This window comes from Apostichopus japonicus, chromosome 15 (genome assembly GCF_037975245.1).
Source record: "Apostichopus japonicus isolate 1M-3 chromosome 15, ASM3797524v1, whole genome shotgun sequence".
Lineage (NCBI taxonomy): Eukaryota > Metazoa > Echinodermata > Holothuroidea > Aspidochirotida > Stichopodidae > Apostichopus > Apostichopus japonicus.
The window spans coordinates 13,600,091-13,627,910 of NC_092575.1; the positions used below are offsets into that span (position 1 = coordinate 13,600,091).

The window sequence follows — 27,820 nt, forward strand, 5'->3', positions numbered from 1 at the left end:
GGTTACTCCTATTTTAATGTCAACAATTCACATTTTCTGCCACATTCTGAATGAACTTCTATTATTGAAAGATATTACGATGATGCCATGAAACATGCAACAATTTCTAGAAATATATAAGCAGGTCAAAATACTCAGTCCAAGGAAACTTCTTCACATAGAGTTACTTTGGAAAAAGAGAGAACATTACAATGCAATATTGATTTCCCAACTGTTTATTAACAAAACTGGTAAAACCTATAAAATATAGAAAAATTGAGATGAATATATATATAATATATAAAACATTAAAATAGGATAATAGTATCACAGTATAAAAATACATTCTTTCACAAGAAGACCTGTTATCTGTTGAACTTCCAGCATGTCTGGTAGTGGTGTATAATTTACTTAAATTAAAAATAAATCAGAAATCAACCTGAAGCCTCATCCATGAAAGCTTTAGGAATGGGATGAATACATTTGGCAGCTTAATACCCAGCTGGAAAGACCTGAAAAAAACCAAACCTCAGTCCTACTCATGTGCTTGTACTTTGATGCTCACTGTATCAGTTCAGAAAGGTACCTTATTGCAGGGTTTTGTCAGTGGAAGTTATTTAAGGCATGTTTGTTAACAGAAATTTTCTTGCACAGAGCATACGTTACAATAGATATCACAAATATTACAGAATCACTTGAGGGTAAACTTGGCAAGGTAAATCCTTAAAGGTATGCTGTATTGACCCAACTATGCTAGATATACAAATATGGTCACCTTTGGTCAAATTGTTTTAACTGTTTTTATTACAACCTTCAAGGAAATTTGCCTCACTGGGACATTCAGCCATTTGTGTGTACCTTAAAAATGTCTGAGAACAATTTGGAGAGTAAAAACCTCCAGGAAAGTACTTTTTGAAGACTTCTATCAATTACAGCGTGCTATAATTTGGGGCCTATACTGAATACCTTTAATATAAATTACCTTTAATTCAAACCCAATGCACAGAACTTGGTGTAAAGAGGACTTCCTTTCCACCTACCTCTGATATTTGCTATGAATTCACATTTTTTTTAGCTGTTGTAGCTCCATTGTCAAATCAAGGCTTAAAGGGAGTGAAGACTCGCGCACAAAGAAACGTCTGATACTAGTAATCTGACCTAGTTTCGAATGAGGTGTAACAGAAGTGTTAGACACCACCATCGATCCCAGAAAATACAAACACAGCTTGCTACCGTCGGTAATTAGACACTAGTGTACAGTCAATACATACAGCTACGGTCAATACCCACAACACACAGCAATGGACTTCTCAGGTCTAGATAAAAGATAACAAGGTATAACGTTTCATTACTGTCTGCATTTTGTAGCGACAAAAAGAAAAATTTCACTAGCAAGCAACGGAAAGATAACTTTTTTCAGAGGGCGGCACGCGGTTTGGGGCGAGTCTTCAATGCCTTTAAAGGAACCAATCTGTCAGATACTTGCAGTATAGTGGTATCACTGTCACATTAGCACAGCCTGTTACATACCTGTTCAGTCAAGTGTGTAACAGTAGCTTTCTGTATACTGCACAACATCCTTTGAAGTTTATTTTATCACTAGCTTATGCTTTGAGAGCATCATTTTAGAAGGTCTGGAACCATGTAAGGTGGTTACTGCAAATCTGTGATTAACTTTTAAATCTAACCTTAGATGAGATAAGGTGTAACCTCAGACTTTCCAAGGACCAAAATATAGGGCAAAAATGTTTCATAATTGTCTCTGATGATTCTAGGCTACAAAAATAAGTAATTAATATTAAAAAAATAAGTCATTTGAATACAATTTCAGGTATTATCCAGAAACAAAATTACAAAAGAATTGCCCAAGAGATCTGGCAGCAGAAGCACAAAACATCATGTTGCTGTCATTACCCATTATTTATATAGCACATACTCCGAAAGTTCTATGCGCTTGTACTTTAACCCTGGTCATTGGTAACTTGTCACACCTACACACCAAAGTGTGCACAATTCAAACAGTCTCTCCTGGGGTACCACAGTGCACCACAGCCATGTGTCCCCTGGGGGACTTCCTATAGGGTGCAGCCACATACCGGCGCACGCAACTATATTTACAAGTCACCTCTCAAGTCCCCATTTATACACCTGGGTGAAGAGAGGCAATGGAGATAAAGTGCCTTGCCCAATACAATACAATAAGCAGTAGAGTATAAAACAAATATCCATTTAAATTTCAACATAAAAACTTAACTTTCTTTATTAAGTGTTTTAGTTGTCATATGTATTTCAGTCTCATTTTGATAAACTTCCAAAATAATCTATACAGTATAATATTATTTAAACATAACCCTTGGACCAGAATGTTTTACCTTAATTTATTAATTTGCACACGATACCATAGCAACCATGTCTGAACGCTGCAAGTTCTTTTTGAGGTAGTTGCATCTTCAATGAGGTAGTTCTTCATACGTCATAATTATAGGTCTAAGCCAGTTCAATCATGATGTGCAAATTTCAATATAAAAACTTAAGTTTCTGTATAAAGTGTTCTAGTTACCATATGTATTTCAGTCTCCAGCATTTTGATAAACTTCCAAAATAATCTATACAGTATAATATTATTTTAATACTAACCCTTGGACCAGACTGAAATATGAGACCATGCATAGAAATGATTTTACCTTAATTTATTAATTTGTACACGATACCATAGCAACCATGTCTGAACGCTGCAAGTTCTTCTGAGTTAATTGCATCTTCCATGAGGTAGTTCTTCACATTTTCATAATCATAGGTCTTAGCCAGTTCAATGCTGGAGCACCATGCTGAAAGAACATTGATTGTGTTAACTTATCAAGGTAAAACATTAGCAATTGTATCACTCCATATTTTAAGTTCAAAATTGAATAAAGTATCATTTATGTACACAAAGGAGACATAATGTATATTAATGCAATTTTAATGAACAACATAAATTCAAATCTACAAAAAAAAAGGAGATGGAGTTGTTTGATTTTGATATTAAAAGTTTACAATCAATTATATTAATTTATATTACAGCTCAACACAATTTACTTGAAGTATTTTCAACAGAGGCTATAAATTCACAAATATTACAGGGTTATAATTTAAAGACAACTACAAAAGTTTCTTTTCTTACCAAACATTTTCTCAACATCTAGTTCATACAATGATTTGACCCCTGTGAAAATAAACATGGAAAAGTTGAGATATAAGAGCGCATTTGTAGGGGAATAATTTAGGTTTCAACTTTTGTGAAGCATATTTGAAGGTAAATTGTCTCATTAATACTACTATAAGACAAGTCACAGGGGTCAATATGGATAACACAGACACTGTGGGTATGCTTGCATATTTATGTCCTGTGGATCTACAGCTTCCAGTGGCTTCCATCCACCAGACTACTGTCTTTCTCTCTCCAGTGGCACCGCCAAGGGGGAGGCCTGGGGGGCATGTGCCCTCCCCCACAACAATCGTGCCCACCCCAGGTGCCCCCTCCCCCCCAAATGGGAGTTGTAGTGTTACAAAAATACTCAAACAAAAACTTTTTCTTACAAAGGACAAAACGAATTATGCTCATCAGCTAAAATTCTTCCACCAACCATCACAATAACCAGTTGTGTTTTCTTTAACCAGGCCACAGAGGCCCCGGCGTGAACCACCAGTGCTCAAACTTCAATACTACTCTGCATGAATTTCAATTTTCAACACTCTTCTTCACGTTGTAAACTTAACTATTCAAGCGGAAAACATCTTTTTGTTCTCTCATAATGGATAATCACCAGATAGCACCAAGTTGCATCTTATGACCCTCATCTATTTATAAACACTATCATAGCAAAAGGGTCAATTTTCATTGTTTTGTATAACATTTTGATCCGCCTCAATTAAAAACATAAATATCGGACAGAATAAGCCCGAAAATTCAGGGAATTGGCTTGGTAATAGGGAACAGAGGGTGGTAATTAATGGATGTGCTTCTTCTTGGCAGAACGTTACTAGTGGGGTTCCACAAGGGTCTGTATTAGGTCCCCTGTTGTTTGTTGCCTATATAATGACATCGACGGAGATATTTTGTGTACAGCTAAGAAGTTTGCTGATGACACCAAATTGTATTCTGAGGTCTCTTCCAAAAGCGATTCTGAGAAATTTCAAGCGGATTTAGATAAGATTTTTTCCTGGTCTCAGGGGTGGCAAATGCTTTTTAATATTGATAAATGTAAGGTAATGCACATTGGTAGTAGTAACCAAAAGTTTACATACAATCTAAATGGTGTGGAGTTACAGGAGGTCTCTGTTGAAAGAGACCTAGGTATCTACATTGACTCATCTCTGCAACCTTCTAAACATTGTCTTGAAGCTGCTAAAAGAGGTAATAGGGTTTTAGGTATGATCAAGAGGAACTTCAGTTTTCTGAAAGAGGACAGCGTAGTTAGGCTTTATAAGCAGTTGGTTAGGCCTCATCTGGAGTATGCTGTGCAGGCTTGGAACCCTTATTTTGCTAAGGATAAGGAAGCACTTGAAAAGGTCCAGGAGGAGGGCTACTAGGATGATTAGTTCCTTAAAGAGGGTTCCTTATTATAGGCGGTTACAACTGTTGAATCTCACCACACTGGAGCTTAGGAGGTTACGTGGGGACTTGATCCAGGTTTTCAAGATTGTGTATGGTTTCGACAATTTATCCTTTACCGACTCTTACATGTTTGCAAACAGTAGTTGTACTAGAGGTCATTGTCTTAAACTTCAAAAGTCCCATAGTAGGATTAATATTCGGCATAACTTTTTTTTTTAATAGGGTTGTGAATGAGTGGAATGGTTTGCCTGAGAAAGTTGTACTTGCAAGTAGTGTCAATGGGTTTAAGAATGCTTTGGACAAGCACTTTAAGCATTGTAATCGGGTCTGAGTGTTTGTGTCTTCAGTTTTTTTCCCTCTCTTTATAGGGTCCTTGATGGGGACTTAAGTGTCCCTCCTGATCCTTTTTTCTACTAAACTAAACTAAATTCTTGAACGTAAAGTTACGTCAAGTTCCAAAATATAGGGCCAGATTGCATCCAGGGACCCTATAGTAATCAAACAAATTTCAAAGGGGACAGAGACACCCCTCCCCTCAAACCCCTCCCCCACAATGGCATTCACAAATACACATTGAGCCCCCCTAAATAAGTGCTGTGCCACCCTCCTGTGTCCCCCAAGATTGAAATGTCTGCAATGCCACTGTCCCTCTCTCCTCATTCAATACTTCAACATAATTGGCTAACACATGAACTAATTAACATCAACATTGAGGACTGTACACTAAGCTAAATACAAATGGACAACCTGCAGAAAAGAATGAAAATGTTTTAACAAATATTGCAGTACAAAAGCAAGGAATGCTTGGACAGAGCTCATGGAAACAACACAAAAAGAACCTTTAAACGACTAACTGTCACCTATTGTTCAAGCGAACAAAAACTGCTCTTCATCTCTTCACTTGTATAGCAATTTGCTTATTTTCCACATCGTTTTCCTATGCTATACTCGATAAATTGTTCCCAGGCTGTTTGAATATTTGTCATTATAGCACCAGCAACCCAGCAATGTGCTAAACCCACAAAGAAACTAGATACATGACATCTGACTGGGCCGGACACGGCGTTTGTGGAATCTGACCAGTAAAAATTGTTGCCATATATACTACACACAATTTTTAAAGTATGCACAACAGATGACTGAAGTTCACAACTCAACTCAAATTGAGATATTCTGACATGAAGAAAGAGCCATTCATCCTATAACCTGTTTCAGGAGCACTAAGTTACCTATAAACACTTTTCTGGAAGTTTGCATCTAAATTATGCCTGTTTGGTGTCTGCAAACTTCTGTGTTTACTAAATATTTGAATTAAAAACACTGCACTCAAACTACCAATTCTAATTCCACTACTGCTACTTCTACAGGTCTTTGACTTGAATAAAATCAAATCAAAAATATTCAACTTATAACTTAAATTTGAACAGCTAACACTTTAATATAAAAGTTAAATGATTTCAAGCGTACTTACTGAGACAAAAAAATCTTTCAGTTAAATTTCTAAAACAAGAGTTAATAAAGAACAACATCTTAGCAAAGTTGATACCACAACATTGATAAAAAATACTGTAACAACGAATAATTGAAGATGGATTTGCACAGAAACATAAACCCTCATAAATTAAATTAAATTAATCACTACTTACAGTCTGGTGTTGTCTCCCCTATTTTCAGTTTTGGTTCAGCTAGGTCCAGTAACATTCTGCCACCACTCTTAATCAAAGGTTTCAACTGATCAACATATCTAAGGAAAGCAAAACAATCTGTATACAGCAACAAAACTTCGATTCAACAAGATTCTTTGCGTATATTCTTACATAATGTTAGAAAATTGACATATAGATCAATTGTCATATATCCATATAAACCATTATCCATTCTTTAAGTTTGCTTCAATTATTGGCATGTGACTCGATCTGGAGAGGGGTAGCAATAACTACAATTGCTCGGATTTTCATCCATAAATTCAAAACTTACATTTCCACTTTACTAAACACAGCTAACTAATACGTTGACCTTACCTTCAAAATCATGTTGTGCATTACTTTTAATTCTCTTGGTAAGAGACTTTTGTAACATTCAACTGTTCTCAAAAATTCATTCCATAAACCTCCACATTTTCTGCATGCATGCACCAGTATTGTGCTAGGTTAAATATTAATCTGAATAGTTACTATTAACTTTCTTTACTCATTAACCCACTATCACTCAGAATCTGATGCACGCTTTGGTCCCAACAATCATCTTAAAACATAACTCTGGAAACGTTGCATAAATTCATTTCATATTACATAAGGTCAATTATATTGGACATTGTTGACTCACTTAATTTTCTCTTCATATCCTGGTATGGCAAAGAGACCTCTCATATCCCAAACAGCATCAAACTGACCTATGATATCACTGTCGAGAGAAATGCAAAACGAGACAATCATTACAGTGTTTCAATCATAAAACAAAACTATGGTTGCACCAGCTCTCGCAACAACCTCGAAACTGTCAGAGCACTACTAAAACCAAATAGATAAGATGATAATAAGGCATATCGTATGCAATGACAAATTATTCGCAAGACAATTTCGAACATACCAAAGTCCCGAGATGACCACAGAATATATGTAAATGTCGACCCTACAGTGGTTTGTCAAAATTAAAATGATTGGATGAATTAAAAAAGAGCACACAATTTATACCAAGCAGACAACCCAAACCGTACTATATTGTGCTGTTATAATTGCAATATCAAAAAATCTGACAGTACGCATCTTGCACAAAACACAGTTACTCTCACCCAGGTTGATCAAGTAGGTGAAAGTACTGTGTGGTTATTCACATACGGTTCAATGATTCGGTTTATATTATTCACATACGGTTCAATGATTTGGTTTATATTGTTGTGAGGTCCTGGTATACAAGGGGGTTAGGTGATATGCATTTTTTTTAATTACATAAATTTTGATATTTTTAACTCTCCAATGTACAATTTGGTTTAATATTGTTTTTTCCTGTTTGTTATTCCCGAAAAAGGCAAAAAAATTCCAATACTGCAGAAATATGCCTTGAACAAACAGTAAGAATATATTGGTTACTAGATCTGAAGGAATACAGGAATAGAATTGATCTTACCTAGTAATTTTGAAAAAGTCACAAACATAAAAGTTAATCTTTCCATCAGAACTCTGTAATGCAAAAAGGAGATGAATGGTGTAAGCTAGTGGTAAGTATAATAAATTTTATTTCAGCCAGTGGGGACAATTTAAGTCTGCTAATTCCACTCGAATACTCTCCTCACATATCATGCTTCAAGGCACCTGTAATGACAGTATGAACAGTTTCTAATCTTTATCTGATATCTGAGTGCTGAATGCTTCATCTGAGTTCTGAAAGGTACCACTCTAAACTGTCCCCCTATATCATATGCTTCAATGCCCTGGTACTGACAGGTACTAAATGGCAAACAATACTACACCAAAGAAACTAGAATAACAATTTGAATGAAATTAGTCTGGAATGCAATGCCCTGACCCAGAAAATTTTGAAAAGTATGGTTGTGACTATCACGTAAATTACTATTTTCAATTCCCGGACTTAGAACCACATTATTGCAATGGCATCGACTTCCAATATTCAACACATATACTGTAGAGGATAACAGTAACACTTGTAACAGAGCATTACGGACATTGATCACAGTAGAGTCCAGTGAAATATAGAAGAGAATCATCTTAATCTACTGGCAATGCCTGAACACTTTCAGCAAGTAAAACATTGATTACTGAAATATTGCATAACACCCAATTCGATATTTTTAAAATTCTTGTAAAAAAAAAAGTATACAAATAGCTGATTTTAAAGCAAAAGACCAAAATGTACCTCTACTGTATATGATTGGTGCCATCATGATGTTTCAAATTTGCAAAAAAGTATATTGAGATGAATGAAAAATAGAAGAGTTAATTTGTTTCCCTAAGAACTAAGGAAATTATTGGCAAACCTTGTACAGCTTTCCACCATCTATTCCTGGGATTTCTGAAACAGTAAACTGAATTCGGTTTTCTTCGAAAAAGTCCTTGGCAGCTTTCTCTACGCAATCCAAGCCGACAACCTGATGACCCTGTTCAGCTAACCTGGAAATGAATTGATTCACCGCAGCAAAGAAATGTGAACCAGGGGGAGGTACTAGCTGGTATTGCGTGATAAACTCTGAATTTTAAGTACAAAACACGGTTTGTACAGGCCAAGTACACACACTACATAGTACGCACCACTATACTGTACATGACCATTTTGGAAGCATGATATTCGACTTTTGCCTAGAAAAATTCTGGTAAATATGAAGACATAACACTGTAATAAACGGGTGGGGGTATTAAGCTGTCCATAAAGCCTATGCCAACACTTCATACATAGTCCTCTTTAAAATCCAAACTTTTCTTCAAAGCGGAAAGGGGACACTCCATCACCTTACCCCTCCCACACTGGATGCAGTGTTACACTTTTCAATCAAAGAAATATGGTAACCCTAGTTCTGTGTAACATATTGGATCTTTAGAATCAAACAGAAACACTGACATGTTATTCAACAGTAGGCACTAATTAGCTGTGATGGGCATGACTATGTGTTCCGCTATAATTAAAGGGTGTGAAGACTTGTGCAAAAAGAAACGTCTAATGCCGGTAATTTGATCTAGTTTCGAATGAGGTGTAACAGAAGTGTTAAACACCACCATCGATCCCAGAAAATACACACACAGCTTGCTACCATCAGTAATTAGACACTAGTGTACAGTCAGTACATACAGCTGCGGTCAATACCCACAGCACAGTATACAAACGATACAGCGATGGACATCTCAGGTCCAGCTAAAGATAACAATTAAGGTATCACGTTTCATTACTGTCTGCATTTTGTAGCGACACGAACAAAACGTCACTTGCAAGCAACAGAAAGTTAACTTTTTCAGATGTCCGCACGCGGTTTGGGCGAGTCTTCAATGCCTTTAACTTGTTGATTTTTCCTTGAAAATCAAGTCCCATACTGCATATATGTTCCCAATCTAGCTGTCTGTTTATCTAACTGTCTGTCTGTTGAGTTGTCTGTTTAACTGTCTATCTGCCTACCTCCTTCTGTCTGTCTGTCTGTCTGTCTGTCTGTCTGTATGTCTGTCTGTCTGTCTATATAATGTGTATTTGTAACACCAGATTTATTATCATCCAGTAATATTGCAAATGTCATGAATACTGGTCATTGGTTACTGCAATTCATGCTACCAGTGCTTAGAGATTAGTCTAGTTTTAACAAGTTAATATCTTACCACGGCATATCACGAGATTTCCCACATAACGGTAAGAAGATCCTCTGGTTAGTTTTACCATCTAAAAGCCAAGAATGGAACTCCTTGATCACTCTGAAACATAGAGAAAAACAGGAGAAAATGAGATACAAACATAGCAAAAGAACAAGAAAGTAAAACAGCTGAGTAACTCTTTGCCAGGATTCACAGTTTAATGAAAACGTTTAATGTAAACTGTGCACAGACACTCTTTACACTGACTAAGGTAAAGTCACAAACCAAGTGTGATGTTCATCTATTAAAGTTCAATACTTTGTGATATTTTCCTGTGTACATGATTTTCAGACTTTTATCTTCTGTTGATCTCAAATGACCTTTGACTTCTTCATATAACAATATGGATCTTGTGTTCAATAAGGTGAATCCACATATCAGGTATGAAGTTTATTAAAGCTTTACTTTTTGAATTTACAATGTTTACAAAGATTTTAGACTGTGACTAGCTCTGCTGACCTCCAATGACCTTTAACTTCCACAGAAAAGTACAAGCAATTTTTATCCAATAAGGTGGATCCACATGTCATGATAAACTTCTGAGTAAATCAGGAAACAGCAGGCCTCAAAATATTGACCATTTACTGGCTAAATGACAGTGGATTTTGCTGTTTGCCAATAGAACAAAGAAAGGCACTGGCATTTTTTCTGCTAGTAGACATGTTTTGACAAATCAGTCCACAATCGTCAGTCATGGAATTGTTTTGATTTCCATACCTGACATAAGACCTGTATCACAGCATGCTTATTAATTGTCAGCAAATATTATTGGTTTTTGCCCTATTAAGCCACATAGGAAATGAAGTGTTTTGTTATTCAGAAAAATGCCAACTGAAACTTGATATTTAGCCAACCTAGACTTTTTATGTATGCACTTGCATACATACAGGTATATTAGCAATTAGATGTTAAAATTTGTGAAATTCTAGGCCTGAAAGGTCAGAACATGACCAATGATCATAAACATGTTTATGATCATTTATGCATGTATGCAAATATGGGCTCATGCAGTTCTCGCTGATATATTACACACTAATTTAGAAATGGAGGGTAATTACTCACGGATGGACTATTTTGAAATGAAATCCAATTAAGCCCTTTGCCCATAGGTTAACCCAGCCATCTGGGGTGAAGGAATCTTCTTCAGATTCAAACATCTTGTGGCTGAGAGTAAAGTGTTTTGTAGGATGCTTATGCCACAAACCACATTCTTTTACTACAGGGTACTGCAGCCTAAGAAGCTGTGGGAAAGATAATATCATAATTGAATATTTCAATAACAAAAAAGGTAATGGCTTCTTCGGCTGGTCAATTAATCAGAAACTGTAAAAGTAATTATTTTTATAATATTTCTAGTCCGTAGACAAAAATGGACCAGGGTGACAATATAAAGTTGTGAGTCTGAAAACAAGTTCTACTATAACTAACATACTTCTACATCATAATATCAACAGATTTGTTAATTATGTGATTTAACAGTATGGAATAAATTTAACTAAAGTCTATAATACTCATTGAATTAGTCCCTTAATTATAATTACCATGGAGATCTCTTGGAAGGTATATAATTGTCCATAACACTCCAATATGAGGAACAAGTTAAGAAATTGTTTTTATCACTTAACCACTTTTATCATTTACTGTAACCACTCCAAGAAAAATGAGATTTCAGACAACTAACATGGACAAAAGGGTTCAAAAGACATTCTGTGCAACGATCACTTCTCAGCATTTTGAGTTTAGGGAATCTCTAAATTTACTTTAAATTCATAGTTTTGTGATAGTTAACAATTGTGCCATACTGTACCTTCAATGTAAACATAAACTGCACAAGGCAATCTTCACTGTACTAATTGGTACCATGAAACAATGCTGCATTTTGATTCACTCTATTTATAGGCTATATACTGCCTCTTTAACTGATTACAAAACCTTTCAATTTTTTCAGAGCCTCCCAAAAAGAATTAACAAAATGATGAAGGCCAAATTAAAATGAATGGAGCTATCATAATTTTGTAATAATCAAATGCAAACAGTACACCATGCAGCCTATACTTGCAGACAGCTACAGCTTGATGTTGCTTTTAAACAAACTGTAACAATTTGTGGTCAAACTGTAACATGGTCAGCAATTAGCATCTTTCATGTATTATAGACAGGTTGCATGTACCTGTTGAGCAATATGAAGGAACTGTACATGGGGAAAGGTGCTGACTGTCACAGTGTTGAATTCCTGAGGTTAAATTCATTGTTGTATAACGGTATCGGATGGCGTCAAGTTGGTACAATAGTAACAATACATATAAAGGCTTTGCATTGTAATATATAGTGCTCTGTTTATGTAGCAGGATGACGGTGATTAATAGAGACTACGACAGTTATTAGTATGATGAACGAACAGCGTTTATTAGATGACTTGTTTACAGGGACCCAGCTGAGATAGGAGAGAGTGTATCATGGTGTAATCACAATATACTGTATATGATATGCATAATAAAGGTGGTTCTACGCAGTAGTTACTGTAAGTAGTACGTTAATATTAACAACATATGACATACATGATGCAACCTTAAATATTTTTCAATTGATTACAGTAGTTTAGATACATACTGTACCTACAACATGCTCTACATGCAGGGGCGTATCCAGGATTTTCCAATAGGGGGGGCGTCAGGCATGAATGATCGCCGTCCTGGGGGATGGGTCTAAGGGGAGGGGTGGACAATTTTTGCTTTCGAAGAAGGGCTGAAATACAAAATGGTGCCATATGCATGGGCAGCGATCCGTACTTCCGAGTGGGGGGGGGGGATATGACCTTGTTGACTATCTAAGCGTAGCGCCACCATGAGTTGGCCCAAAGCGTACAAGAAAATTTTGGGATTAACAAACCCTCTAGATGGCCGGAAACGGCACTTCCCTAGGTTTCCAAGCAGCATATACCCAACTTTAAAATAGGGATGTCATGTCCGAAATATCTCATAATCAGGATCCAAAATACCTTTTTTTTAATTACGGGTGTTATTTTGGGAAAATTGCCCCTGTCAATCTTGTTTCAGGCGCAACGTTAGAATGTTCGAGAGCTCTTTTATATTATTCGATGAAGAAAATGGCCTCATGCAGGCTATTATAGGCCTATACACATGCAATACACAATTACACATAGTTACATTCCTAGGTACCGATTGCTAGGGCATCCAGGTGAAACGTGTATTAAGCATTACCCTGGTAACATGAGATTCTCAGCTGTTCGAGGGAACATGTACGTGTGTAGGCCTGCTATAGGGCCTATATGAATACTATGAGGGTGCATATATGTACTATATCAATACCGTGGGCGCAATAATACATTTTGTTGTTATAGGGCCAATGAAGCCTACAGTCAACTATTCTTGCTTTATAAAGACGCTTTATTTGAAAAGATCGCACTGCGTTTATGGTAGGCGAGAAATGAAGCTAAAAAAGAGCGGTACATTAACGATGATGCATAAATGTAGGCATGAAAATATTCTTATCCCTGGCATTTGGTGGGGGGAGGGATATGGTGTATTACATCCCCTCCACCCATTTTCATGGGGGGATATATCCCCCTTCCCCCCCAGGATCGCCGCCCATGGCCATATGTGATCCATTTTTCGACCTTAATAATAAGCAACATTTCCAGTAAATATGGACACAAAATGCACAATTTAGTATGGCTGGCATGTCACTTAGTGTTTATAGTGATAACACAAACACAATTACCATCTATGTTTCTAAAACTATTATGCCGCCGAACTTCGCCAGAACCTTTTTTTGGCAAACAAAAAATAAAGCATACGGGAGGGGGGGGGGTTGAGCGATCACCGACATCTCACTTAAAGGTCGTCATCAATTTTTTTATTTTGTTTTGCTAAACTTTTTTTTTTTTTGGTGACGGCCAATAGGGGGGGCGCACGCCTGTTGCGCCCCCCTGGATACGCCCCTGTACATGTATGTGAGAGTAGATGTACATGTACACATGTGTATCCACGGGAGAGGAAGGCACAGAGGGAGGGGAGGGGAGGGGGGATGCTTTAAATTAAAGTCTATAGCTACAGTACCATCATTTACCTGGGAATAAGAGAAGAATCACCATTTCAGTTCAGTCATTTGAAGTTTGAGCAGGGTACATTTCCCAAAACGACTTTGATTCAAGTTGGGTACTAATTTAGAATCCGTACCATTCCTAACCCCAAACCCTATTCCCTACTTCCTAACCCTACTTCCTAACCCCTAACCCTACTTTCTAACCCTAATTCCTAGCCCCTAGTAAGCTTTCCCATTCATATGGTACGGATTCTAAAGTTAGGTCTCAAGTTGTTGACACAGCCTACTTTCAATTGTTTGCTCAAATCAGATTAAGGATCATAATGCTGCTGTGTCTATCATATGTGTCGTACACAAACTGAACCATTGCAATAATTGCAAAGGTGGAATTAGCTACTCTGTAAAATAATTCTGGAAATTACAAAGCATAAGCCGGCCTAATTAGGACTAGCCAAGAGACCTTTGACATTTTGTGCTATTTCAAGTTAAATATAAAATTATTCCTAGTCGATTGCTTTCGATTGTACAACCATTAATTAAATTTGCTTAACTCAACAAAAAACTAAATGAAGTAACACTCCTTGACTGATACTGCTGGGTACAGATTACAGTCTAGTGTGGCCTAATGTTACTAGTTAGTATTACTATTAATTACCAACGATCAATGCATTTCAGATTGTTATACTTAACCTACACCAATGTGCTTTTGCAAGCAGTTTGAACTTTCAAGAAGCTGGACAAGTTTCACGTTCAGGAACTGACGATACATTTTTGGGAGATGAATCTTGGCTAGTTTTATTCACTCAAAATTATTAGACAATGGACAAAATAAGGGCAGTTCATGGTCCATTTCCCTTAATTTGCTAGTGATTCGCTTGACTAGGCTGACACAGGCGCAACGCAGCTTGTAACTAGTTGTGGTCAAAGTGAAGTTTTTGGAACAGACGACAAAATAAAAACCGGTTTGAAGCTAGGGATCAACAAACAACAAAAGTCAAATAACACCTTTCAGAAGAACAAAGGGATCGGCGGACGGCCAGAGACCGTACTGTTCGGCATTGTCAGCTTTTGTCTGTTCTTTTTTTATATCAATTTATTTTTTTTTTCCATAATAAACGAATAACGACAAAATGAATACGAATAAGTACAAAATGAATACGAATAAGTACGAATAAGTACAAAGTACAAACTGTTTTGGAAAGGGTTGCGTTCGTACACATGTACAGCTTCTCATACATATATTGACGTATCGGCTGGTTTAACTCACTTAATTATTCAAACGAAACACGCAAAACAAAACACATGAGAACGGACTTATATTTATACGTCTTTATTCTAGACGAGAAAATGCCGAACTGATCGAAGTTGATATATATTGGTGTATATACAACATGATAAATGATATGTAGGTCATATTGATAAGGTCAGCGGACTGACCAACGGGTGCATCATGGTTTCGAAGAACCCTGGGAAGACTACATCAGAATACACAAACTTTATCAATATACTACACTCTTCTCCTCTTAATACGGAGCTCTAACCACAAATCCTGAAACTGCCTGGGGCACTTTAAATGATTTTTTACTCATTTTGCAGATAAACATGCCCCACACGCTGAAATTCGTATCAGGGGTAAATTACAGCCTTGGTTTAATGATGAAATCCTATCTATAACTATAGGGATCGTGACCATTACAAACGTGTTGCTCAAAAATCTGGAAAGTCTAGTGACTGGGACTTTTTTCGTTATCTCAAAAATAAAACTAATAATCGAATTAAACAAGCCAAAAAGTCATACTATACTGATACTATTGAACAAAATAAAACAAAATGGTAATAGCAAGCAGATGAGGAAGATCATTAAATCTATTCTTCCAACAAAAGATAAAGCTACTGTAAATAGGCTTTTGCTCAATGGCAAAGAAGTTGAAACACTAAGTGGGATGGCTAATGCTTTCAATGCTTTTTTTTTATTTACAGAGGCATGGTAATACACTTGCCCGGAAGTTTGTACATGATGGTGGCGGGGAGTTGTTGGGAAGTTAAAGTATGTTGACGAGTCTTTAAAGTTTATTGAAATTAGTGAGGATTTTGTCAACAGACAACACGCAAATCTTCAAATTGGTTAATCTACTGGTAATGATGACATATAGTGCTAGACTTTTATAAACAGGAAACCAATTACCTTTATTCTTAATCTTACTATTCGTAGAGCATCCATTCCTGTTGAGTGGAAACATGCAGTTGTTTCCCCTATTTTTAAGGATGGGCTGAGAACAGATTGTGGTAACTATATAGGCCCATCTCAGTTTTGCCTGTTATTACTAAAATTCTTGAGAAAGCTATTCATGCCCAAGTGTATGGTCATCTTCCAAACAATATGCTTCTAAGTTCGGCACAATCTGGATTCAGACAACAACATTCTCCCCTTGCTGCTATTATTGACTACATTCTTGATAATATGGACAAGGGTCAGATCACTGTGCTGTGTTTTTGGACCTAAAAACGCCTTTGATACAGTCAACCATGAGATTCTTCTGCATAAATTATCTTATTATGGGATACGGGATAATGAGCTGGCGTGGTTCTCTATATATTTGTCAAATAGAGAACAAACTACTATTATAAGATGGGGTCAAGTGAAATCTGATGCAAGACCTGTTACAATTGGTATACCCTAGGGATCCATACTATATCCACTTTTATTTATCATTTTTACTAATGACCTTCCTACTGTAGTTTCGAATTGTAAGGTTTTTCCTTATGCCGATAATGCTGTCATCATGTATAGTTCAATAAAACGAATTAGATATTGAAAGGCCGTCATAAGTATGGACCTGGAAGCTGTTTCTGATTGGATGAACACTAATAAGCTGACAATTAATGCTTCTAAAACCAAGGTTATGACATTTGGCTCTTCTCAAATTATAAAAAAAAATGTTAATCCCCTCAATGTAAAGCTTGATAATGATATTTTTGAAAATGTGTACGGTCTGTATTCAAATACCTTGGAATGTGGTTCGAACCGTTTCTTAAATGGGAAACACATATTGACAAAATTACTGCAACAATATCACAGAAACTGGTTATTCTTAAAAGAATTAGCTGGTGTGTTGACCAGCTTATACACGTAATACTCTGTACAACGCTCTAATTGTACACCATATTCATTATTGTTCTGCCGTTTGGACTACGGCGACAAACAAATTGGTTGACCGGGTTCAGATTCTTCAAAATCGTGCAACTAGATATAGTCCTGGGGTGTGGGCTTCGGGATTTGCATGTTACAGATATTTTTGCTTAATTGAAGTGGCTAAAGTCCGTCAACGTGCATTAATTTCAGGAATATTCTAATGTATTGATGTGTCCACGGCCTGGCTCTAGATTACCTTACTGATCATACTATTCTACTGAGAGATAGCCATTCGTACAGAACTAGATCTAGCTGCTCTAATCAGGGACGTAGCCAGGGGGGAGCAGGGGGAGCGACCGCTCCCCCCCCTTTCAGTGTCGATTTTTTTTTTAAACTGTTGTTTTTGTCAGTGCTCTTTTGATCTTGAATACACGTCAGCTCCGTTAACTCGATTATAATCGTAGTAGCATTCAGGCCTACTGATTCAACTACTTACTTAGTTTGGCAGATGTAATTAGCTAAATTTAGCCTATAGCTTATTACAAGCCTACAGTTGGCCACTGCGTAATAAAATACATATTGCCTACCTAACCGCACTCTATGGAATGTCACGAACCGTATGCACAACAACGTCGACAACGTTCGTTTTCATCCTTTCTATGATTCGTCCTAAGTTGTGCACGAACAGCATGTTATGAAGCTAAGCTATAGCAATCGTACGTGATACGCACTTCCTTTAAATAATTATTACACTGTTAACGATAACGATATTTGTTTTTAGGCCACTGCATATCTGGCTATATTACAAAATATGAAAGTTTATATTGTCCATCAGTTAAGTTCGTCAAATGTATTGAAGTCCAGACATTGGACAATAAACAAGAATCATCCTACTGGAAAAATTGTAAAAGAGCACTATGTTTGTCTTTCTGATATATTATGTAAAGAACATGTAAAAGAATTCAAACAGGAAACAAAATCTGCTGATAATATGATATCCGTGATCAGGGGCGTAGCCAGTATGTAGCACTGTAGGCCCGGGCCTACACACTTTTTTTGGCAAAGTTATCTTTTTTAAAAACACCCATATTTCAAATCCATAAGCTTGCTGGACGAGTTTAAGAGTCCAGACAGGAATAACTATTGAAATGAACGTAGCAAGAATATGGCTAAATTAGGTGACCTAGTCTTCTAATTTAGGCTGTCATTTCTATCGCGTGCCGTTTCATTCAACACTCTACCCGCCGAAAAAGTCTAGAATCCGATCTTCTCAGTTTTTTTAACATCTAGTTAAGAACCCGTTTACGCAGATAATATTTCAGTTGAGAAAACAGTTGAGAAATTTGCATCAGATGGCAATCGTCGGATAGCTCTCGCCTTCTCTAATATTAGGCTAACTTCAACATTTACAGTTGTATCAAAGACAATTACTGGTTATAGTTGTATCAAAGACATTTCTGGCCTATCTATATAAGTATCTACAAGTATCAGCAGTTGAAAAGTAAGACTACTCTGTACATGTACTTTGCTAATTTTAAATACCGAACATTATGTAGCATTGAATTACGTACTATTTTAACTCGTTTGTTTTTTTGGTTTAAAAGTGATATTGAATGAGGTGTCTCAAGTTAGCAAGAGGCCATGGAACCAGAATGAACACTCGGGAAGGGCCGTCTCCGGCCATCTGGGGGGGGGGGTTGTAAAACCAAAAATGTTCTTGTACGCTCCGCGCCAACCGATGGTGGCGCTCCGCTCAGATAGTCGTGCCTACAATTTTGAAAATCCATATCAGTCGCAAAAAGTGCTCCCCCCCCCCCCCCTTTCAAATTCCTGGCTACGTCGCTGGCTCTAATAATGTTTTACTTGCTCCTGTTAGATCTGGGAATGGTAAAAGGTCCTTTCAATTTTCTGGAGGCAGGTCGTGGAAAAGTCTTCCCCCAAATTTGAAATGCTTTCCAACTGTTAATATTTTTAAACGCAATATGAAAACTTATATATTTTGTTTAGATGTCTGATATTTTGTTTGTCTATCTTTTTGCCGTCCTTTTTGTGCTTTTGGATGTTTACCGTTTTTCTACTGCATAATATTGTATATGTATTTTGTATTGATGGCTCCTCTGGAAAGCAGTGCTTCTGCACTGAGCAGGACTACCCCGCTCATTAAAGATGACAATAATAAAAAATAATAAAAAACCAGTTAAAAAGCAGTGTACAGCCCTTGACAACTATGAAACATCAGAAGAAGCAACCATGAACAATTTCGGTTACTATAACTATTACGGTAGGTTAAATAATATGCCCCCCAAATGGAATTATTGACTGAGAAAAAAAACTTGAATGCACACTAAATATGTTGCTGGGCCTATGTGCATATTACCATGGTTTTCATGCAAATTTTTATTCTTTACCTTTTACCTCATTCTCTATCTGCGAAATTGGGTGGCCAAAATAAAAATCACTTCCATGGGAACATTGCCTTGAAAAAGAATTTGACCCAAGCAGCAGCGCAAAAAACGCCACTGTCTCTGTATTGTCAAATGTGGAAAGGGGTTGGCAATTTAATTAAACGGTCTCCGCGGCACTGACAAGCGGAGGCTACGTTCAGTTTATATTCACATGGTTATCCCTGATTTCGTCTTCGCTGTGTTGCTGACTATTTTTTGCACTATCCTGCAAGAATCCAAAGGGCCGTCTCCGATATACTCCAGAACCCGAGTCTAGACCTAGCAAAGGCAACATACATCGTGGGTAACTTCAAAAGTGGCCTAAGGGAGATGAGGTCCGAAGAAGACGTATTTGATGCGTATTGGGAAGCAGCTTCAGGCCTTGCGACTTCATGCGAAATTCCTATCGACACCGAGCACCGACCAAGACGGCAAAGGCGATTGCCAGCACGGCTACGTGACATCGTGGTAACAGAGCGGTTAATGGCAGAGGAGGATACGTCAACTACAAAGGAGAGCATCAGGATACACGTATTCTATCCGATCGCCGATACCATCACCGCGGAAATGAACAAGCGCTTCTCCACAGAAAACTGCCAGATCATGAGAGGGATCCAATTACTGAATCCAGAAAGTAAGGATTTCCTCTGAATCCTCTCAATGGAAAGCGTCGAACAGTTTGGCCAAGTTTTCGATGCGAGCATGGAAGACCTCCAACACGAGGTTCCGCAAGCACAGAGACTCCTCCAGCGCAAGTTCGCTAACACGGGAGAGACGCCACCACCCAACCTTCTGTCGCTGACATCGTTTCTGGAGCCATATAAAGATGTCTTTGCAGAGCTGTTCCGCCTTTGTAAAATTGCCATTGCGATTCCGGTATCGAGTGCTGGATGCGAGCGCAGCTTCTCAACATTGAAGCTCATCAAAACCTATCTGCGGAACACAATGTCAGACAGTCGCCTTAGTGATCTCGGAGTTTTACATATCGAGAGGGAACTGTCCGGGGGGGGGGGTCAATTTGGACGAATTCGTCGATAAGTTCGCAGACAGTCATCAGAATAGGCGAATTAACCTTCGCTAGACTGTTTGAGTGAGCCCTAGACAGTGCAAAAGAAGGGCCCGAAGGGGGAATGATAACATCATTTGTTGATTGGGGGGGGGGGGGGTGGTTACACTCCCAGGCAAGTCAGATAATGACAGATATCATGCTGATCATCTTTGAATACTGACAGAAAGAGCATAGTCTATTCAGATTTTTAAAGAGAATTATCGATGACTTTTTCAGTGATCTGTTTTATCGTTAATAATACCTATGTGGAAATAACATAAAACGTCAGCTAACTAGAGTGACCATCTGTACCCTACATTGCTGACACAATACCCGATTTGCCACAGTTTTTCATGCAAACTGTTTGGTATGTCTTTTGAACTAGCTTAGTCTGCCCCACCAATCAGACCCTTCGCCCCCCCTTTGCCCCCCCCTCCCAGATGGAAAGTCTGGCTACGCCACTGTTGTGCCCACTTGATCCTTTGGAAATTTGGATTGTCATGTTTGACCCTTAAATGATCCACGTGACGTTTCCAAATTAAATTTGAATTTGACTAAGCTACTTCAAATCAGAAGGGGCCATTTTGCCTCACAATAGTACCAGGGCACCATCCAAGGGCGGCGGAACCGGGGGGCACAGGGGGCACGTGCCCCCCCCACTTTTCCTCAGGTTAAAAATGTGCCCTTTTTCTACCAAAAAATTTCTAAATAAAAAAGAGTTAACAAAGCGAAACCCACGTCGAATGAAATATTTCGGGAATTTTTAAATGTTTACTACCACAGGCGTAGGAGCCCAATTTGAATTGGGGAGGCTGTAACGACTTGCCCGAAAAATATTACCAAAATTTTTCGCGCGTGCGCGCGCGTTCAACATGCTAATGTGCATATCATATAGGCATGCGTTGGTTATTACATCGCATGCCAATAACATACAATCGTTTGCCGTGTTATAACCCTTCCAAATTGGTTAGAATTATTGGCAAAGTCGTTTCAATAATAATGATCATAATAATATCACTTTAACCATTGAAAAACACATAGAAAATTATTTTTCTTTCAGTATTTTGACATATTTCATTTGCTTTCATGCATGTATCGATCGCGTGTGCAGGGACTTGGACTTTATAATGATTTCACCTCATTTTGTCTTTTTCCTTGTTTCCCAATTTGCACATTAGATATTGCAGTGCTAATATGCATTGTTTCCTTGAGGGGGGGGGGGGGGGTGGTGACGTTGATGGAGTGATGTGTATACGCAAATAAGATAATACAATAAGAGTTATAAAGGGTACTAAATATCAGGCTGCATCAGTCCAATCGAATTTCTGCTAAGTGCCCTTCGACGTTGGTGCCCCCCCCCCCCCCAGATTGAAAGTGCTTCCGCCGCCCTTGGCACCATCTAGACCCTAGACAGGTGGAGTTATTTAAAATATTAAAAATAAATGAAATAAAGGACGTATAACCTTACAAGTTAATCATTTTTGTAACCCCTTTGCAGGCCTCCGGGCAAGGGACTCTTATACGGTAAACAGTTTTAGCCTTAAAAGTGACCTAGTTTTGTATGGAACGCGAAAAGGGCAAGCATATTTCGTTGTCTAAACTAAGTTTGTTGTTCTCCGAACTAAAGTTGTTGCTGCTGTTTTACCACGCAAAAAAGGCAAACTTATTTCGCTGTGTAAAACTAAGTTTGTTGTTGTCTAAAATAAAGTTGTTGCTGCTATTTTACCATGTTGCTGTTGTTCGTTGATGTCTAAATTTACGTTGATGTCTAAAGTCACGTTGATGACTAAACGCGCGTTAATATCTTAACTCACGTTGATTTCTAAACTTACGGTTGATGTCTAAACTCACGTTGATGTCTAAACTATAACGTTGATGTCTGCACAGTTTCATTGCTATCCAAAGTTCTGTTGTTGTAACACATTGTGAACGAACATCATTCTTTCTTTTCAAAAAATAATAATAAACCGAAAATTGCTTCCGCACAGAGCTAACAACATTTCTATTACAGAGAATTTCATGCTAAATACATCCAATGATGTTTTCTCAAATTTCCCGAGACTTGTTTGGCTAATAGTCCCTTACCCATTGTCTGCAAACATGCTTGCATGTTCAGTGCTCAATGAACGCAAAGTATGATGGTTAACTATGTAACGCGAAAAGGGAACAAATTCGTTAACGTCCTGATTTGAGGACAAACTAAAACGAATGACAGCGAATGACCGAATGACAATTTACTTTGTACAGGGTTAATTATCATTGGCGAATGACAGCTAATGACAACGGATGACAACGAAGGACGGTGGTGAGATAGAATGATTAACAGAGTGGAGTAAATGCGGTTATTGGTTTTCTGCGCAAAATGTCAACTCGGATTTTTGCGATTTTAACCCCGATTTTTGGGGGGAAATTTCCGCCAGGGGGCGCCCCCTTGCCCCCTTCCCGACGCCACTGTTACAGAGTAGCTCCATAACACGCGCAAATTTTATCCTTTTGCACCCCCCCCCCCCCCAGAAAAAATCTTTTTCATAGAAATGTCCAATATAAGGACTCTTCCTGAAATTTTTAGCCGTTTCAAGGTTACAGTATTGTTAGTTTCTAACAATTAATATCGGAAAAATGACGTTAAATTTACTTTTTTAAATCATACTTACAATTTCGCTTACTATAAGGTGTGTTTGTATCTTGTCCGTACTTTACTAGATCTGTAGGCCACGCACTTCGCGTCCACTTGGTTTCCCCACATAGTCTGAACTGTGATATCAGGTTGAAGCATGTGTCTGTGCTGTCATTCGTTTTAGTCAACGCAATTTTTCAGTGTGTACAACATATTGTCATTCGTTATGTGTAACGCAATTGTCATTCGTTTTAGTAACACCCCTGATTTGTAGCAACAGCCATGTAAATACCGTTAACAACCTGATTTGTCGAACAAGATCATACGGAAGCGTAGAAGGGACATTGCATTGACGAGTTACCAACTTGACAAAACGACAATTATCTGCAAATTGACGAGTTGACGAGATGGTAACGTGACAAAATTCAGAAAATTGACGTTTTGACGAGATAACGGATCTCGTCAATGCATCAATTTTCTGCAAATTGACGAGTTGCACACTTACTACCATCTCGACAAGTTGACAAAATTCAGAAAATTGACGTATTGACGAGTTAACGGATCTCGTCAATGCATCAATTTTCTGCATATTGATGAGTTGCACACTTACTACCATCTCGACAAGTTGACAAAATTCAGAAAATTGACGTTTTGACGAGTTAACGGATCTCGTCAATGCATCAATTTTCTGCAAATTGACGAGTTGCACACTTACTACCATCTCGACAAAATGACAAAATGACAAAATTCAGAAAATTGACGTTTTGACGAGATAACGGATCTCGTCAATGCATCAATTTTCTGCAAATTGACGAGTTGCACACTTACTACCATCTCGACAAGATGACAAAATTCAGAAAATTGATGTATTGACGAGATCCGTTATCTCGTCAAAACGTCAATTTTCTGAAAATTGACGCTATTACGAAAATAGCTCCATGATCCAGCTAACAGGTGATAAGGCTAGAAGTTGTATCGAATGCTATGTGCTTCTCGGTGATAAGGGCTATATATGCATGAAAGGCAAAAGAAATCCTTAAGATCAACTTTGGCCAACCTCGTATCATCTTGCATGCATTGATGGATGAGACGTTAAGCTGCCGAGTGAGTAACAACAACTCGGATGCTCTATGGAAGCTAATATCAATGAAAGTGCCAAATTACATTAGAGCAGATGGGGTATGAATTAAAGTCATTTGAATAACCCAGAAAATATACTTAAGATTCAAAAGTTATTGCCATATATAACATGCAGAGAAAATGAACAGTAAAAGCACAAGATGTAATGTACAACAATGTTGAACCCAAATTTCAAGACATGGTGGCATTTTTTAGAACACGAAGCAGCAGCACGCGAATGATGTATTTGGGTGCTCCCTGAGAGAACAAACGAGCAGAACAAAACGTACCATTTGTGACAGAAATTAAAGAGAGTGAAGAAACATGTCAATGTTGTGGGGGATTCCACAAATTGTGGAACTGTGAGCAATTGCGAAAAATGGATATCAATGAGCGGTGTGGAGTTGCGGAGTGAGAAGAAATTATGCTTCAAATTTTTTGGTAAACACTAAGCCAAAAGTTCCAGACGAAATATGCATTGTGGTATTGATGGCTGCTCTATAGCGACCATAATCGATTGCTTCACAAACCACATTCAAAGAGAGACGACAAAATTAACAAAGAGGAGCAACAACTACATCTAAATTCGAGAATAATTCAAATGAGAATACCCCTAAAACCATGATGGCAAAAAATAAAGCAGTGGCACTGAGAACCGTGCCAGTTACCATAAAATACGGTGACAAAATCATAAAGGTAAATGCATTGTTAGATGATGGTTCCACCCAGACGTATATGTCAAAGCAGACATATATCTAGTGAAGTAGACGTTATGGGAGTGAAGGAAACTTACCGTAGAAAGTGATCAATGGTAAAACTGAATTCCAAACAATGCCAGTACAGTTGAGTGCTCGATCTATTGATGGTAACACCACTATGAAGCCTTAACAACTAATAATTTAACAGGTTTGATGTATGCGACAGAGCGGTGCAAGTTAAAGGCAACGTGGCATCATTTGAGCAGGGAGTATAACAACTCCCTGATTTGAGTGACCTCCCAATACAACCTTTTGGTGAGAGAGGTACAATTGACGTACTAATTGGTATAGTGATTACCATGAGCCACACATGTGCCTTGATGAGGGAAGGGCAAACAGAAATGAAAAAGAGAAAATGTGATGGTTCAAATGACAATTTGTAAGAGCAACAAGAGTGAAAAAGAAAAGAGAAAATTAGAAAATTAGTTGGAACTGAACTTAATGAGAGAACTTTGATAAAACAAATGTTACAATTTACTTGAAAAGGAACTCTTGAGCTGTAGAAATAGATAAAGTTTTATGATTCTAAACTGGACATTAACACTCAGTAAAAATGTATGGACTTAATGTTTAAAAAAGTTACATTAAAAATTTGGTTTAAGTAATGTTTCGATGTATGGTTTTATCACAATATATCGAGGAAGGGGAGGTTGGACAGGTGGAGTTACTTACAATAAGGATCAAAATTAATAAAGTAAAGTATAATCTTACAAGTTTATCATTTTTGGTTGCGATGAAATCGTAACCTATGCATTCAAGCAGGCGGAGAGTGTGCGTGTGCGTGTATGTGGGTGTGTTTGCGTGCGTTTGTTTTTCTATCTGACCGAGCACTTGAACAAAAGAATTCCAGGTCCTCGGTTGTGATTTCTAAAGAATCACCACGTCCCCTGAAGAATTTCTATTGTATGGGGTATTGTTAAGGTTAGGGTACGTGGATTTGAACAATGGAAAATACAATGGGGTCCTCGGTTGGAATGTAAAACCAACATGAGTGTGCGTGTGTGAGGGCGGGTCAGGGGAACACAGCCAAGGGACTGATGAAGTTATAAAGGAGGACATTTGACATAATCGCCCAGGGGGTCCGAATTGGTTCTATACGGGCCTAACTGGTGTTTTGGGAAGTTATCGGTCGAGCGAGTGGAGTTCAGGATCGAATCAATTTTCCTGCATTATTCTCCTTGTCGACCTGCACATGATGAATTTTTTTAAAGGTGTGTCTTACTTCGAACGATAACTATCTCATCTTGAGTAATCTTCGATGGGTCTTTTAAACTTGTTGAAAACCGCAATACCGTTAAGCAATAATGTTGCCAGCCATCCATTGAGCTGGAAGTGTCCAACAATTATAACATCATCACTAGGACCCGGAGAGGGATTGCTTTTCCTCTTTCTCACACCTCCACCCCCCCCCCTCCCCCACCCCGATCTACCCACACCTCCAACACCATTCATTTAATGTCGCTTCAGTCGGCAGAGCATAGAAATCCCCCTACACACAAATCACCACCGCCAATGGGGTGAGTATGCTGTGTGCTTCCATGCATGGTAGGTCACTGTGTTCATTTGTATCAGAGATGAAGATTTTGCTCCATATATCGGTGGAGAGTTCGCGTCGATGAAATTACGACACAGTGGTCGATAGCTTGCATGTGTTACCCCGTTGAGAATAAATTATACGTCGATCAACCACCAACCCAATTATGTCTCAGTAAAGCTTTCACCTCCTCTATACACTGAGCAGCCAATAATTAGGAAATCTGGACCACGACATTAAACAGTGCCAGGCGCGCATCGCCTTAAATATCAGTAGTGAAAGATGTCTATTTGGAGCTTCTATAAATACACACTGAATACAGTGCGTACTGTGTACAAAGTAACAAATAAAATAACCAATTGGTTCTAAATAGTGATATATAGAATTATATTACCTAATACTCATATCTATAACTCATTGATTGCAACAAACGTCATAATCTATTGGTTTCCGTACTGCTCCCACCGAGGCAGCTATGTAGCCAGGAATTTGCAAGGGGTTGGGGGTGCACATTTTGCGATTGATATGGGGGAGGGGTCTAAGTGAGAAATTTTTGAACAAATGGCGCAATGTGTTCCCAGTTTCAACATAACCATATGATATCATATTATCAGCAGATTTTGTTTCCGGTTCGAATGATTCTTTTACATGTTCGATCTGTGCATCATATATCAGAAAGACAAACAAAGTGCTCTTTTACAATTTTTCCCAGTAGGATGATTCTTGTTTATTGTCCAATGTTTGGACTCTAGTACATTTAACGAACTTAACTGATGGACAATATAATCTTTTATATTTAGCTTTGTAATAATTATTTAAAAGAAGCGCGTATCACGTAACATTGCTAGCTTAGCTTCATAACATGTTGTTCGTACAACAACTTATGACGAATCATAGAAAGGATGAGAACGCACGTTGTCGCCGTCGTTGTGCATACGGTTAGGTAGGCTATATTATGGCGGGCCATCAGTCCCAAATCGTGGGGAGTCGACTTATATCGATTTATATCGACATATACCAATTTCCTTCGACTTATACCAGTTTCCAGCAGCTGAAATTGTCTTCTACCGATTTAAATCGACATATACCAGTTTAATTCGACATATCATCGATTCAAATCGCAGTTTAATTCGACATATCATCGACTCAAATCGACATATACTAGTTTAAATCGATGA

At 38.0% G+C, this 27,820-nt stretch overlaps 1 protein-coding gene across 3 annotated transcripts; it reads right to left on the reverse strand.

Annotated features, from left to right (window-relative positions):
- Positions 1 to 199: 199 nt before the first annotated feature.
- LOC139980634 (probable thiopurine S-methyltransferase) lies at positions 200 to 23,351 on the reverse strand. Of its 3 annotated transcripts, XM_071992428.1 has the most exons (10): positions 14,684 to 14,923; positions 10,987 to 11,165; positions 9,892 to 9,984; positions 8,571 to 8,703; positions 7,703 to 7,755; positions 6,902 to 6,979; positions 6,223 to 6,320; positions 3,143 to 3,184; positions 2,664 to 2,807; positions 200 to 2,351 (listed from the first exon to the last, which is right to left on the reverse strand). In XM_071992428.1, exons 1-9 carry the CDS (start codon positions 14,756 to 14,758, stop codon positions 2,665 to 2,667), a joined length of 894 nt encoding a protein of 297 aa, XP_071848529.1. In that variant the 5' UTR covers positions 14,759 to 14,923; the 3' UTR covers positions 200 to 2,351; position 2,664. The 3 variants fall into 3 exon arrangements, with proteins under 3 accessions (XP_071848529.1, XP_071848530.1, XP_071848528.1); XM_071992429.1 differs by lacking the exon at positions 14,684 to 14,923 and adding an exon at positions 23,269 to 23,351 and having other exon boundaries at positions 200 to 2,807; XM_071992427.1 differs by having other exon boundaries at positions 200 to 2,807.
- Positions 23,352 to 27,820: the final 4,469 nt, after the last annotated feature.